Raw genomic sequence first — 16,526 nt, 5'->3', positions numbered from 1 at the left:
CGCATAGTTGCTAACCCAGTTTTCCTCACGTGTGTTGCAGAAATCTGCCCGCCAAGCCAGCTGAGGAGGCCCAGAAGCACAGACAGCAGTATGAAGAGATGGTGGCCCAGGCCAAGAAAAGAGGTAAGCTCACTGAAGCTACCTGTGTTTGTCCTTCCTCTACCTTTGTGGAACAGCTAGCATGCTACAGGACTTTTTCCTGTCTCTTTTGAGCCTCTATTCTCTTTCCCTCTATTTTTGTTTTCACCCACCACTTTTATTTCTTTCCTGTAGAGTTGAAGGAAGCTCAGAAGAGAAAGAAGCAACTGGAGGATCGATGCAAGCTTGAGGAGAGCATCGGCACGGCAGCACAGACCTGGAACCAGGAGATCTTACCCAACTGGAGTACAATGTGAGTGAAAAGAGAGACTATGCAGCATTAAAAGTTACTTTAATCCTTTGTACAGAGAAGAGATTTTTCTGTACAAACACCTTTGAGGCTTTTAAACAGTGCAGAAAGAACTTTTTTTTAAATACAGGGATAAGAATTTTCCGCGGATCCGCGGAATTCCGCGTATTTTATCATTGCCAGGGTCATTCTTGTGAATCGTCTAAATTCGAGGAGAAAATTTTTTGGGGGGGTGAGGTATGTTTATGGTCGGCGAGTCGTAATATCGAACGGCTGCTAATATCCACCGCGCTGAATGCTAGCTGCCACTCAGTGAGAGCAGTCATGTACAGTACTGTAATCGAGTCACCATGAAGTGTAGAGTCCAGGGATGGGAATTTTCCGCGGATCCGCCGATTTCATTTCAAGTTTGAACACTTTGTTGTCGCCGATACTCCCGCGAGATGGTAACGACGTTAACGATAGCTTGTTAACGACGATTGTAAACGGCCCAGCGATTGGAAGTCGCTGCGCAGCCGCCGCCGCACACATATCCTTCCTCCCCCACCCCCCCACCCCCCATCAACAACTTTCCGCTGGAATCAGAACTTGCTGATCCCATCCCTGTAAATAAGATGAAACAAGTGCCTTCATCTTTTATTGGAAAGTTCTTTTGTTTTCTATTGTATTCTAAAGGCCTTGGAGTAAGTTTAAAAGCCTCCAGGTCCCTTTGGAAAGCTCATGATATCCGATTAAATGCCGTCTTTGCACTGCTGTTTGTTCAGTAATCCAATAAAACGTGCATTGTAGCAGTGGTTCTTATTGCATTTATTTGTCAGACCAGCTTCACCATCACCCTCATAGCACCGTGTCAAGAGACAGTACATCAGTGATCAAATTAAACCACCTGAAGACCTGCGTAGGGGATTGTACTACACATCATGAATACCTGGCCATTTATTGTCCATATTCTATTAGGATTATGTAGTGAGCAGCTGCTGCAGACCGACAATACAGACAGATCAAGCAGACGTGATGATTAATTATCAAAACCTGCTTTACAAGCGTGAACGCCCCATGTGTTCATACCAGTGTAGTCACCTGAATTGATTTGACTATAAGTGCAAGTCATGCGAGTTATGCTTTGTGTTGCAAGACCTGGGATTAACGCAACGACTGAATAACCAAATGTGAAAATGAGGAAGTGTCAGTGTAGCTCTACGAACTTTATAATGCTTCAGATTAGCTGAAAGATGCTTTTTCATCATAAATATGTAGTTTTTGCTGTCTCCTATTAGATGTCCGTCTGATTCCATTTGCATTTCCACAACAGCACAAATGAGAGACGGCATAGAATGAAAATAGTAAAATAATGGCCTAACATAAACAAGAAGTAGAAGATGATGGATAGAAGCTCACATGTTGCCTTAAAAAAAGATGAGATGGATAAGGAAATGATGGGGTAAACATAAACAAGAAACAGAAGATGATTTTTTTTTTTGTGAATGTTCTTAAAGAAACATTTTTAATATTTCTTTTATCCACCAAAAAATGTTCAGAGATTTCCCAAAAATGTGGACATCAGAAGTTTCACTGTGAAAATACATATTTTTCCCCACATTTTAAACTTTAAAACGAGTCAGTTTGACCTGCAGAACACCACCAGGGTTAATGTGGAATCAGTGGCTGCTGCAGTGGAAGTGTTGACTGCCACCTAGTGGTCCTGTTTGATCACTGACTGTTGTCCTCCATGAAACGCAAACAGCAACAAGGGTAACGATTATTTACACTGTTGATTAATCTGTCTGGATCCTTTCATTTGTTGTTTGGTCTATAAAATGTCAGAAAACGGCAAAAAAAAAGTATGATTGGTGTTTCCCGACGTCTTCGAATTCAGTTTCCTGTCACAGAGGAGGAAAGAAACGAGGAAAAAAAGTCAGATTGCACCTGAAAGCAGAGGATTTTTGACTTGGCAGAAACGACTTATCGTCACCTTCTGATGTGCTTCAGTTTTTTAAATATTGAGCTCACATGTCGCCCCTTCTGCAGGTGTACGTCTCGACGAGTGAGGGACCTCTGGTGGCAGGGCATCCCCCCCAGTGTCAGGGGCAAAGTGTGGAGCCTGGCCGTGGGCAACGATCTCAACATCACACACGGTACACGGAAACCAGTGTTCACATCAGACGGTGTGAAGATCTATTACCAAAGCTTCTTCTGTGACATTATTGGCCCTGTATCACCCCTATATATACAAACCAGTCCCTCTAGGATTTTGGGGGCGTTTTTCGAGATCGTTGCGGCCGAAAACGCCTGAAGTCGTGGCGGCTTTTCTAAAAAGTTGCAATATTTTAAGCGTATTTGTTGCAAAGAAATTGTGGGAGACGGTGGGAGTTGCTAAAAAGTTGCATTTTTTTCAGCTTTTAGAACATATTACAACATTTTAATTGACAATATTTTTTTCTGAAATTAATTCTTTAAAGCTCCAGCCCACGTGCAACCGGACCAGCATGAAACACGCATGGTTGGTGATCACTAAGCGGACCACGACATGGTCACATGACGGCGCTCGAGCTTCAACGGGCCGCTACGTGGTCACGTGACCAAGCTTTCAGCTCGACCGCAAACTTTCTCTTTTATTTTGAAAACACTTCAGGGAAAAGTATTTCTAAAGGCATTTGAGGTGAGAAATAAGCTGTGCAGCAGGTCAGTCTGTCCTGGTTTTAGTTCATCAACAGCTAGTTTAGATGTTTGACGAAAGTTTCATGATGCATTGGATCTCTGTGCGCTGCATCGAATTTGCTTAAAGTAACAGTCCAGTCCACTTTATGCAATTGAGCTCCGTATGAATGCCCCGGCTTGCAGCTCCACTCGTACCGATATGTCGCATGCTGGTCTGGTTGCGGTGCGTTTCCACTTTAGTTGAATGTCTAAACTAAAATTGCCTAAAATTGCAAGGAACCGGCGTCACAATTTCCTGGAGGGACTGACAAACTACCCTAATGTGAATCTACCACACGTCAGCTTTACATTTGGAGTAGCTGTAAACAGGTGTGTGTCACAATAGGTTGAGTAACACACACACACCCTCAGATGGGTGTAGCAATTCTCCTCAGTGTTTGTAATTGAATAAGTGGCAGCGAGATACAAGAGGAAGGAAGAGTGTGTCCATTAAGCAAGGTCCAGTGATTCTCCCAGTACAAGAGCAGCATTTCAATGAGTTCTCTGAGCACGTGCGCGCGCACACACACACCGAAGATTCATTATCCTCTCGCTAAAAGAGCACCAGCTTCAAATCGGAAGCACCCTCAGGGCTACTTTCAGATAAGCACTCGCTGGCCGACTGCTGAGCTTTGCCTTGTGCTGCTCGTCCTTTTAAATGAGGCCACAGTCGTGTGCACGTACACACACACACACACACAGCGTTCTCAGTCGTCCATCATTTCATAAGTTCAGTGACATAATTGTTCCACTTTATATGAAGCAGCTATATTACTGCTTCGACTAGCATTTCTGCTAAGTTTGCTAATACTTGTGGAATAAAATGACTGCTGCTGGGACTAGCATTGCTGCAGTTAAACCTTCTTAAAGCTAATACCGCTGCTAGGTGACTACTATTAGAGCTATATATGGGTCATCCCTGAACTGGAGGACATTTTGGCTTTAAAATGTTTGAAAAACAAACCTCCTCTTTTACAATTTTCTACTCCAAATTTATCAATAATAGGCCATAAACTATTAAAGGCTTGTTTGACTCAACTTGCACATCAATGGTGCCATTTTTATTCCATTTGTTGTTTGCTAACCCTACTCTAATCACAATAACAGGGATGCTAATCCATGCTAATGTTAGCTTTTTCTCAGGAGTAAAAACTAGATATTTAGCTAGCTGTTACTGCTGACCAAGAGGACAAACTTACCCAAGGAAAAGAGTAAAAACAATCAGCCTTGGTCACCTTTATAGTTCCACTTTTTGAATTTAAAATTTTTTATTTTATTTTTTCCACTTTACATTTGCTCATTTATTTCCTTATTATTTTTAACGAATTTATTTTTATTTATTCTTCAATTTTTTCATCTTTATATTTACACATTTGTTTCTTTATTTTCTAACAGATTTACTTTTTTATTATTAATTCTGCTTTATATTTACACATTTATTTCCTTGTTGTTGTTTTTTTAACAAATTTGTCTTTTGTTATGGCCCTACTGTGATTCTGTGGTGTAGTGAGAGTGCCAAATTACAGGAAAAAAGTTATAAAAGAATAAACAAATAATAGTGGAAACATAAAGACCAATAAATAAAATAAAAAATAATATTATATTATAAAGAAATATTAATAAAATGAATTGATAAAAGGAAAAGGCTAATAAAAGTGTCAATTAAATTAAAAGAAATAATAAATAATAAGCAGAAATGGGCTTTTCCTTTGCTTTTACAGCGGCATTGTTTTTTTTAATTCATGTTTATTATTTCCGCTTTTACTTTATTTTTATTTTATAGATTTGTTTTTGTAATTTGGCACTCTTGCCACTCCATAGATAATGGGTAATTTAGCATAAATTGAAAAGTAATGGGCTAAAATATGAGGTCACTGCTAACTTTATGTCTTAAAACTTCAAATTATTGAGTTCCAAAACATAAAGCATGATTGAGCAATCTTATTTCTTCACATTGCTGCCTTTAGTATATATTTATTAAAACATCAATAAAAGAGGCTCTTTTTGCACCAATGCAGAGCTAAATATTTCCATCACTAGAGGGCAGCCTCAGGTCGAAGCAGACGACATAAATATCTCCTGAAATGGAGCGAGACGGTTCCTTTAATCACCTTTAGTGCTACTCCTGTCATCACCTCTAGTGGTTTCTGTCCAGTCATCGTGTCCCCTTCCCCTCCTTTTATTGACTCTGCAGAGCTGTACAGCATCTGTCTGGCCCGGGCAAAAGAGAAGTGGAAGACCACAGCAGCGCCCACCGCAGAGACTGAAACTGAAGGTGAGAGATGGAATAGAAACTATCGTTCTGCGTGTACGCACTCGCACGTTTCTCTCCGTTTTCTGAAGTGCCGCCGTGTTTTTTTCCAGATGCAGGTTCTTCAGACAGGGAGTCCAGTCTGGAGCTGATCAAGCTGGACATCTCCAGAACCTTCCCCCAACTCTGCATCTTCCAGCAGGTTAGTGAGAGAAGCTCGAGCGCCACTAGACAAACTGTGGGGGAATTCTCCTTCTTTGTCTGTATTTTTTAAAAATATATTATTATCCTCTAGTGCAGGAGTGTCAAACTTTTTCTAGCTCAGGGGCCACATTCAGCCCGATTTGATCTCAAGTGACCAGTAAAATCACAGCATAATAACCTAAATAAAAAACTACAACTCCAAATGTTTCCTTTGTTTTAGTGAAAAAAAAAGTGCCTTTTGAAAATGCTCACATTTAGGGAATTGCAAAACATTTAGTGACAGGAGCCTGGAACTGAACAATATAGTGTTTTACTGTATGAATAAAAAGACAAAAGTCAGACAAATAAAAGACAAAACAAGACAAAATATTAAAAAAATGAGACGCAAAATGTCAAAAATTAAGAAAAATGACACGAAACAAAACAAAAGCAGACAAAGTTCTACAAAAAAGTTACAAAGCAACAAAAAAGGAGACAAATGACACAAGCGAGGAAAAAAGTTTGTGTTTTTTTTGCACAAACAACGAATAAAGCAAAACACAGAATGAAAAAAATAAAACAAAAAACACAAGCGAGACAAAAAGGAAACGCAAAACAGAAGTCAAATGAAAAAAGACAACAAAAACAAAACGACACAAAAATGGACAAACGACAAAAAATGACAACCATGAGTCAAAGCAACAAAAAGGTAGACAAACACAAGCAAGACAAAAAAAAACACAAAATAGTGAATCAAGCAAAACACAAAATGCCAAAAATAAGACAAAAAAAAACAAAGGGGACAAAAACGAGAAACAAAACAACAAAAGTCAGACAAAAAAAGACAAAACCAGCAGAAACGAGACAAGATATTAGAAAAATGAGACACAAAATGACAAAAAAAATGAAAAAAATCACACAAAACTAAACAGAGACAAGAAATTGGACAAAAACGTTACAAAGCCACAAAACATGGACAAGCGAGACAAAAAAAGGACAAAAATGACACGAAACAATGAATACAACAAAAGACAAAATGACAAAAATGAGACACAAAATGACAAAAAATGAAAAAAAAATCACACGAAACTAAACAAAAAGAGACAAGAAACTGGACAAAAATGTTACAAAGCCACAAAGCAATGGACAAATGTCACAAGTGAGAAAAAAGGAGAAAAATGACACGAAACAATGAATACAGCAAATGACAAAACAACAAAAATGAGACAAAAACAGAAGCGAGACAAAAAGGAAACACAAAACGGCAAAAAAAGAGAAACAAAATGACAAAAGCCATGGAAAAGAGACCAAAAAATAACAAAAACGAGACAAAATATTTCAAAAACTAGACACAAAATGGCAAAAGAACAATCAGCAGTCTAGTATTTTACTTCATGACCAAAACAACTTGTCAAATTTACAATCTGCAGTTAAAGTCTTCTGTCATTTTCACACTTTGAGGGCCGCGTGTTTGACACCCCTGCTCTAGTGGCTTTGGTTTTAAAGGGAGAGTAAAGGTGACAGATAGACTGTGTGTCTGTGAGTGTACCTTTGGCCTGTATTTGTTTTTTTTTCTCCTTCATGGTTTCTTTGTTGATCGTCAGGGCGGGCCCTACCACGACGTGCTGCACAGCATTCTGGGAGCCTACACGTGTTACCGGCCGGACGTCGGCTATGTGAGTCCCACGCTAGTCACAGAATTACATCCATCATGACGCTTCAGCACACCTCTGCATGTTTCAGTACTGGTGACTAATGTGTGTGACTTAAACAGAGAATGTTTGGTTTAGAGTAGTAATTCCTGTAGACACCACGGTCCTGTTGTCACACCTGGACCTGTTTTATAACTCCTATCCAGGTTGTTTTCTCCTCACTAGATCCTTGCTTGTGTTGTTTCTACCCTCACATGTACGCCTCTTTGTGTAAAAGCGTCTCCCACGTGAAATTCTTTAATTTTCTGGAAGCAAAGGTGCTTTTATTTTGAAAAACCCCCACTGTAAAATGTGGCACGGCACAAAATGGAAATAAAGGTTTGTGTATTAGCCTTGTAAGACTCAACTATAGAAAAAAAGGCATTCAAATAAACAAAGCAACTGTATAGATAGATCAAAAAAAGAAAACTCATGTTGGTTTTACAAGCTTAAACTGCAAAAACTGAAGGTTTAAACTGGAAACCTCAACGTGATTTTAGTAAAGGGGAAAAAATAAGACGGCTCATGATTTTAGTCAGTGCTCTAAACCAAATTACTGAGCTTGGATTGAAAAAGTTTCATCTGTAAATTGGGGGAAAAAAAGCGTCTGTAGTTCCATGCCACTTTTCCATTTTTTTTTTAAACCAGAATGATTCACCTAAAGTTAGATGTACACCCCCTGTCAAAAGTTTTAGGACGCTTTCTCATTCATTTGAATGAGAAAGCGTCCTAAAACTTTTGACAGCGGGTGTATGTTTAACATTTCTTCCGATCGTTTGTAGATATTATTGACCCACAAAGCCTCGTACACGCGTGCAGTTTTATTTTAGACCGTGCAGCATTCGTCTGTCCCCGTTAGAGAACATTATATCGCCTCTTTGCGTTTATTCCGCCTTCAGAACAGCGCGGTGTCGCCTCACATGGTGCCACTTTAAAGAGAAACATGAGTAACACATCTGCATATTCCAGAAGTGGCAGTCCTTAGAAAAGTCTGCTGAACTTTGGCATATTACTTGACTCTTACAGAGGTTAAAAATGGCACCGTCTCCTACGTAACGCCTACAGAGCCTCCTATGTTACGTCTAATGAAGAAAGCGTGATTGCGGTCGGGATGGCTGACACCTTCAGGCGTCTGAGTTCCACTGAGTGGGAGGAAAGAAGGGAGGAGCTTTCTGAAAGGGAAAAATCAGCATTTTCAGCACTTTTCACGATATTATTCCATCCCCAGGCTCCCCCTGAATAAACTTAAAATATACAAGGTGTCATTAATGTCTGGACACGGTTAAAAATACATATTTTCAAGAGAAATTAATTTTTAAAAACATTTTATTCAATATTTTAGCTTTTTAATACATTGGATTTAATCTAATTGTCATAATTAATCAAATATATATGTAATATAATTGCCACATTTCATCTGTTGAGGCTAAATAATTATAGTTAATGAGATTTCCACACTTTAGGGGCTTCCTGTATTAAAAAAAAATAAAAGCATGTTTTCAACATTTTTCTCTTATTTTTGCAATTTCTTTCAAAAAGGTAAACATACATTTATTACAGCTGAAGTGAAATATTTCAAACCTTTTTACTGTATTTATTTTGATGATTTGATTAAGTCCTATATCTAATGAAAAAACTCTAAATACAGCATATTTCCTGAGATTATTATACAAAAAAAAAACAGAATTTTCAATCCAGAAATGTCCAACTTCTGTAAAATGTGTTCATTTCTACACTCAGTACTTTTGTGCTTCTCTGCTTTGAATTCTGTATAAATAAATTAAATATCATTCTGTTAAGCAGTTTACTTTATGTTTAATTAGTTTAGAATATATTTAATCTGTTGAGGCAAAAATAATTATAGACTTTAAGGACTTTTTTCTTTTAAAAAAGAACACTTTGAATCTTTTTTTGTTTGTTTTTTTTGGTCATTTCTTCCCAAAAAAGTAAACATTCATATTTTCTATACATTTATTCCAGCTATAATAATTTATTTCAACCCTTTTTACTGCATTCATTTTGATGATTGTGTCTTAGACTTCATGAAAATCAGAAAAGCAGCGTCTCAGAATATAAATGCAGCAGATTTCACAAGATTATTTAAAAAAAACTACAGAATTGTCTTATTTCTGAAAAATGTGTTGATTTCTACACTCAATGCTTTTAAATTTATATAAATAAACTAAATATCATTCTGTTAAACATTTGATTTTATGTTTAATTAGTCTGGATTATTTTTGCTTTCTTAAAGAAGCGATGGAAAACGTCGGACTTCTGCACGATATTCTAATTATCTGACATGAACTGCTAGTCATTAGTCCACATTTGCACACATTTTTAGTCTGAATTCTGAATTATTTTGACTCATAGACAACCTAGCAGCGCTTAAACAAAAAGTTAGAGCTTCTTTCTGCTGGGAGAAGACATAATTTGCTTCTGCTAGTTGCTGTTTATCAGTTCTAAATGTCCTTTAGTGGGTCGTTTTTCACTTTTTATGCTGATTTTTTAAAATAAATCCGACCCACTAAAAGCCAAAAGGGGCATAGCAGGTGTCCACAGCTGCTGTTATGTTGTATTATGGGATGTATTAGCAGTTTAACTAGAGAAGGTGTTTCTGCATCATTTTGGTGTCGCTTCTCAGTCGACAAAACCTCAAAAATATTTCCCTTCTCTCTCCTTTTCTTATTTCTTTAAAGCGAATCATCACATTTAACTCAGTTAATGCGTTAATTATCACAGCAGGTAGCGTGAATCATCGTTTTTCTAACTGAGCGGCGACACTGAATGTTTGTCTTGATGTTTTCGGCATCAAAGCGTGCTGCGAGGCGCTTGTAGACGCCGTGGTTTGCTCTGCTGCTGTCGGTACAAAGGTGGAAATGACTGCGACTTCCTGCGCTGACCCCAACCCATTAGCTGCTAAACGCACAGCCTGTGCATTCACCGCCGCTTTGCAGGTTCTTCGTCAGCGTTTCATGATGAAGATATTCCACTCCTCCGCCTTCACGTTCAAGCTCACTTTTTTACTCGTTTGTCGTGTTTGTTTTGTGTGTTTTTACAGGTGCAGGGGATGTCGTTCATCGCGGCGGTGCTGATCCTCAACCTGGACACGGCCGACGCCTTCATAGCTTTTGCCAATCTGCTCAACAAGCCCTGTCAGATGGCCTTCTTCAGAGTCGACCACAGCCTTGTCAGTGCACACAACGCCCACCCGCTTCACACACGAGGCCTATAAATAACCCCACTCAATACCGGCTCATATCGGTCACTCCTGTTTTTGGTTTTCAGCCTCACAAAACAGCAAGCTACACTACTAGGATAAGGGTTCCCACACATCGAAGCTGTGATAACAGACAACCACACAGCTGATAAGATCTTAACGCGACAGTCGAGCGATCAAACAAACTCAACCGCAAAATCACATAGCATCCTAAAGATATCAGAATGGGACATAAAAAGGCAGAAATCACAAAAGAAACGCTTAAAAAGCACTCAGTCATGACATTTTCAGCAATTTTCTCACTATTTATTAACGTATAAATGTATTTTTTTCTCAATTATTCACCAGTTTTGTTCATCAAACGCCACAAAATCAAAATGTGTCACATATCTTCACTTTCAGGCTGAAGAAAAAAGCAAATATTCACATTTAGGATGACCCAGATTGTTTTAAAAAATCTAATTTTTCCTTATGACTGATCAAACCTGTGCGCATTTTGTTTATATCAGTCAACAAATTGATACATTTACCCTTGACGACTGCTGCAAATGCTCATAAAAATGCTGCAAAATTGCGATTTTTAGCTCAGATTTAGAAGTTAAAACTCGGTGTGTTTTGTGCGTCTGTCATTCATTTGTGGGAAAGGTTTAACTGAACAGATGTTTCGTGTGGTTTCTGTGTGTGTGTGTTTGTCTAACAGACCACTTTCTCGCCTCTTTACAGATGTTGACTTACTTTGCGGCGTTTGAAGTGTTCTTTGAAGAAAATCTACCAAAGCTCTTTGCACATTTCAAGACGAACAACTTGACTCCTGATATTTATTTAATCGACTGGTGAGTGTTTCTGAGTGTCTTTTTCTCTCATTAATTGGCCTTTTTTTAAAAATTATACCGTCACTGTCGCACATTTGGCTCGTGTCTTGCATAAAACCAGAATAAAACCCCCTGACATTTACCTTTGAATTGCTTTCCGTTAGGTCATGTTCACGGCTGTGGCAGTCGCTATATTTAACATGTTCTCTCCCCACATTCAGAGTGCGCTTTACACACCACCCTGCTGAAAAGGTGTTGCGTGTTTTCGTCGACTTTCACAGTTTCGGTGTCAGGTGTTTTTCTGAGAAAGCAGGATGGGCTGTTAATGCAGGCAGGGGGTCTGTGTGTCGCTTATCTGTGAAACCCAGCTTACTAGAGGAGTGTAAAGAGTGCAGCAGTCAGTGTTAGTCCTGTGTTGTCATGTGCTGTAAATGTAGCGCAGGTTTGTTATGGTGAGTCAAGGTGAAACTACGAAACGATAACCAGGTCACACTACCTCCAAGGATGATGTGAAATACCTCAAGTGCAAAACACAGCTGGAAATGACAGTTTGACCTCCCAGTTTAACCTTCAAAAAATGCTCAAAAAGACACAGAATGACTACGGAACGACACAAAATGACTCGGTGAGACGGATAATTATCACATAAAGATGCAAATTGACGAGAGACACACAAAATAACCACAAAAAGTTGCAAAATGACTACAAAACACCTAAAATTATCACAAACAGACTGAAAGCGGCCTCAAAGGGGCACAAAATGACCACAAAATAACAAAAACGAGACACGAAATGACAAAACCGATGCACAAAACAACAAAAACAAGACAGAAATGACGAAAACAAGACAGAAAACTACAAAACCGATGCACAAAAAACAAATCCAAGACAGAAAATGACAAAAACAAGACAGAAAATGACAAAATTGATACATGAAACAACAAAAACCAGACACAAAAAAAGACAGAAAATGACAAAACCGAGATGCAAAATGACAAATTGACAAAAACAAGACAGAAAATGACAAAAATGAGACGCAAAACAACAAAACTCATGCATGAAACAAGATAGAAAATGACAAAACCGGGATACAAAGTGACAAAAACAAGACAGAAAATGACAAAAATGAGACGCAAAACAACAAAACTGATGCATGAAACAAGATAGAAAATGACAAAAACAAGACAGAAAATGACAAAAATGAGACGCAAAACAACAAAACTCATGCATGAAACAAGATAGAAAATGACAAAACCGGGATACAAAGTGACAAAAACAAGACAGAAAATGACAAAAATGAGACGCAAAACAACAAAACTCATGCATGAAACAAGATAGAAAATGACAAAACCGGGATACAAAGTGACAAAAACAAGACAGAAAATGACAAAAATGAGACGCAAAACAACAAAACTCATGCATGAAACAAGATAGAAAATGACAAAACCGGGATACAAAGTGACAAAAACAAGACAGAAAGTGACAAAACCGAGATGCAAAATGACATTATCTAAAAACTAAAGAATATTCTCCATTTGTTGCTCCTCCAGGATCTTCACTCTGTACAGTAAGTCGCTGCCGTTGGACCTGGCGTGTCGGGTGTGGGACGTGTTCTGCAGGGACGGCGAGGAGTTCCTGTTCCGCACGGCGCTGGGCCTGCTGCGACTCTACCAGGACGTCCTCACCTGCATGGACTTCATCCACATGGCTCAGTTCCTCACCCGCCTGCCCGACCTCATCCCCGCCGAGCAGCTCTTCCAGCACATCGCCTCCGTCCACATGACCAGCCGCAACAGGAAGTGGGCGCAGGTGGGACGACTTTCACAGACGGAGCTAATGTTCCTGCTCTGGCTACACCTTCGTTTGAAAAATGAATGTTGAAGAACCTTAAATCTGCATTCTCTCTAATGGCCAGCAGGGGGCGGCTCCTCAAAGTCAGATTGTATAGAATCTATGAGAAAACGACCCAACTTCTCTCTTGATTTGCTCCCTTTGTAAACATTTCCTAAACTAATTTTTGGTCTCAACTGCTAGTTTCAAGATGTTTTGACAACAGTATGGTGTCCTTTTTGTAAATTCTGGTCCTGTTTAGAGGAAAATAGACAAATAGAATTTTAAGGGCTGCTTTGTGATCAACAGGCTGCTACCCTATCGATGTGTTTGGTGTTGGTGGTTGTTTTGTGTCTTTGTGCTCATTTTGTTGCTTTTTTGGTCATTTTCAGTCCATTTTTTTAGACATTTTAGGTGTTTTTGTGGTCACTTTGTGCATTTTAGTGGCTGTTTTCTGTCTGTCTGTGATCATTTTGCAATTTTTTGTAGTTATCTCATCATTTTGTGTCTTCATATATTATGTGTCTTACTGAATCATTTTTTGTTTGTGGTCATTTTCTGCCTTTTTGTGGTCGTTTTTTGTGTCTTTGTGGCCATTTTGTTTATTTTTTTGGTCATTCTCAGTTTTGTGGGCTTTTAAAGTCTTTTTGGGAGCGTTTTGTGCATTTTTTGTAGTCATTTTGCTCCCCTTTGTAGATAAACTATGATCTGTAAGTTTTAATGTGTAAATGATACATTCCTTAAATGTGAACATTTTTACACTGAAGCAAAGATCTGGAGTGGTCAATATTTATAATAGGTTATTACACTGATTTAACTGGTCCAGCTCACTTCAGATCAAACTGGGCTGAATGAGGCCCCTGAACTAAGATGACATAACGATGAAACGTTGCAGGTCGTGAACCAAGCACCCCCTGTATTAATATTAAGTATAAATGTTGAGTGACGTTAACCCCTGCCTCCCTCCGTCTCCTCAGGTCCTGCAAACGCTGACAGAACAGAAGAAATCCGGAGCGAGGCAGCCCGGTGCCGAGGCGCTGAGCTGAGATCGGCAGCAAACCCTCCACACACTAACGGACTCCACCAGATCCCCTCCAGCCTTCAGGAGAAACCCGCACTCCTTCCGGTCCAGACGGAGGCGAGGGTGGCCTTCCATCAGGCCAGAGCCCTGGAGGTGGGGGTGTGTGAAAGGAATACGAGGCCTTATTTAACTCCCAACACCCCACCTCTGCTCAGAGGACGGCAGTGAGCTGGAAACTGTAGCTGGGAGAGGCTGAAGAATGTAAGACGCACTCCCACATACATGTAGGCCGACTCAGACGCCGGGAAACCACCGAGATCCAATCGTCCACGCTCCAGTCTCTGCTGTCGCTTCCACTCGTCTTTCCCTTTTCCATTTGGCATCGTTAGATTTTGACGGGACACGTCTTTAAAAAGAAATAAAAGTCAGGGAATCTCCAGCGGTAAAAAAGTGGAACATCAGCTTCTGTCTCTTTGTCTCTCTGCACCTTTATGTCCACTCAAAACTTTAATCATTCCTTTGATTTACTTTCCATTGATTTCATTCTTTGTCTATCAGTGCAAATTTGTTCCCTGAACCATTCCATGAAGTCAACTCTAAAAAAAAAAAAAAGAAGAGTTTTGTTGTTTTGGATCCATGAAGATGCGACACAAATGCACATGAAGAGCGCCGGGTTGTTACACATCATGAAACGTTTAAAGGACATTTATGTTGATGAAACTGGAATTAAACCTGCGGTAGGATGCTGGTAGGAACACTGCGTCGTGCTTGTGGTGCGTTTGAGGTACATTTCAGCTTGTTGTGATTCCTGAAGTCTTGGTGTGAGTGTGAAGTCTTATTTATCAAAACGGGATTCGTTCCGATCGAATGAAGATGTTTTTTTTGTTTGTTTGTTACTTCTCGACCCAAAGCAAAAACTTGTGAAAGTTCTCGACTTGTTCTGGTGGCTTCCTGTCACGTATGTCCGGTGCCACATGGTTCTTTGGGTTTTTTAACCGTGTCAGTCGGGCTTTCGCGGCTGCCGATGCTGCGTTCACACTGTGGTAAACGTGTCACTCCATCCCGACCAGCAGTGGGTGAGGATGGTAGCGACAGTACTGCTTTGATTGGCTGTTCAAGGATCCGTTTTGCTTGTTTGTTTGTTGTTTTAAAAGCCCATTTTGCACAAATTTAAAATGAACTCGAAGCGCTTCAGTCGTCCCGCTCTAGCTGCTTCGTCTGATGTGTCGTGCTGCTGATTCTGTGTGATAAAAGTCTCTTTGTTGTTGTTTATTTTTCTGTCTGTTTGGCGTCTTGTCTCCCCCCCAGCTGAGGCGAAACTTTCAAAAATATCTGGACCACAGGTGAGACGGTCGGGGTTCATTTGTAGCTCGTCCTCCTCTGCGTTTGCTTCACCTCGACGCCGCTGCAGCAGGCTTTCTGATCGCTCTTCTTACTTGCACACCTTCCCCCTCCTCCTCCGCTGTGGTTAAACACCGCAGGACTGCAATAAAGCTTTTTGCACATACATACATGTAAGCCTTTTGGTTGTGCCTCGTATCATCACTTTATGTCGTCGCTCACGGTTTAAACGGGTTTTCCATCTCCTTTTCTTTTTCCCTTTTCCTTTCTTTTAGTAGCTGACACTGCAACCTGAAGTCTTTCCACTATGAGTTACTAATTAGTTGTTACATTAAAGGCTGGTTTTGGATTTGGAATTGGCCCTTCCAGCTTTATTGACACTACTTTGTGGTTTAAGCCAAAATTCAAACTAAATTTACATTAAAAAGTGTAATATACCATTGCTTCATAATCAGGTTGGTCGCTGGATGTCTTACATTGTGCGTCGTCTCATATTCCTGTTTATTTTTTTGTGTTTCCCCTAAGAGACCCGTGTACTGTAGAGGACTGATAAACATACATGGAGACGGTATCTCACTTGAAATGTATATAAATGATGGTTTTATTACAATAAAAGCTGTACATACTCAACCAGAAGCTGGCTTGTGTGTTTTTGTACCTTGCCGACAACTCCTAGGTAAGTTGTTTGGAATTGTCGCCTTTTTCCTTTGTGGAAACATCTATACCCTCCTACAGGACGGCAATGCTTACATCCGTAAGTCGCTGAATGGTTTGATGACGATGCTACGGTTTCCACATCCGCCAGATCTCAACCTAATTGAGACCTTTGGCAGATTTTGAACTCTCCACGACCATCAAAACACCCAATGAGTGAAAATCACTTGGTGGAAAGGTGTTCCAAGCCTCCGGTAGAGTTCTGGACACTGAACAGTCGCTAAGCTGCGTTGAAGCTGTTTTGATCGCACAAAACCTTATTAAGACACTTTTATGTTGGCTTTAATCACACATAAAGATTACAGTGAACTTGAACATCAATTAAACGTGTTACTCGATTCATTTTTGAGACTTGAGGTCTTAAGAAAAGCTAAAAAAAAA

At 39.7% G+C, this 16,526-nt stretch overlaps 1 protein-coding gene across 5 annotated transcripts in view; it reads left to right on the top strand.

Annotated features, from left to right (window-relative positions):
- The window catches only part of tbc1d14 (TBC1 domain family, member 14), a 45,555-nt gene extending 29,494 nt beyond the window's left edge, over positions 1-16,061 (top strand). For all 5 annotated transcript variants that reach the window (XM_051943873.1, XM_051943874.1, XM_051943872.1 and 2 more), the window contains 10 exons: positions 41-123; positions 274-391; positions 2,417-2,523; positions 5,280-5,360; positions 5,450-5,538; positions 7,124-7,195; positions 10,269-10,397; positions 11,151-11,260; positions 12,790-13,048; positions 14,047-16,061. In XM_051943873.1, coding sequence (XP_051799833.1) covers positions 41-123; positions 274-391; positions 2,417-2,523; positions 5,280-5,360; positions 5,450-5,538; positions 7,124-7,195; positions 10,269-10,397; positions 11,151-11,260; positions 12,790-13,048; positions 14,047-14,115 — 1,117 coding nt within the window. In that variant the 3' untranslated portion in view covers positions 14,116-16,061. The remainder of the gene's footprint in view (positions 1-40; positions 124-273; positions 392-2,416; positions 2,524-5,279; positions 5,361-5,449; positions 5,539-7,123; positions 7,196-10,268; positions 10,398-11,150; positions 11,261-12,789; positions 13,049-14,046) is intronic.
- The last annotated feature ends 465 nt before the right edge of the window (positions 16,062-16,526 follow it).

The sequence above is a fragment of the Acanthochromis polyacanthus genome, chromosome 23, assembly GCF_021347895.1.
Source record: "Acanthochromis polyacanthus isolate Apoly-LR-REF ecotype Palm Island chromosome 23, KAUST_Apoly_ChrSc, whole genome shotgun sequence".
NCBI lineage: Eukaryota > Metazoa > Chordata > Actinopteri > Pomacentridae > Acanthochromis > Acanthochromis polyacanthus.
This window is presented reverse-complemented; position numbering and strand designations above follow the sequence as displayed.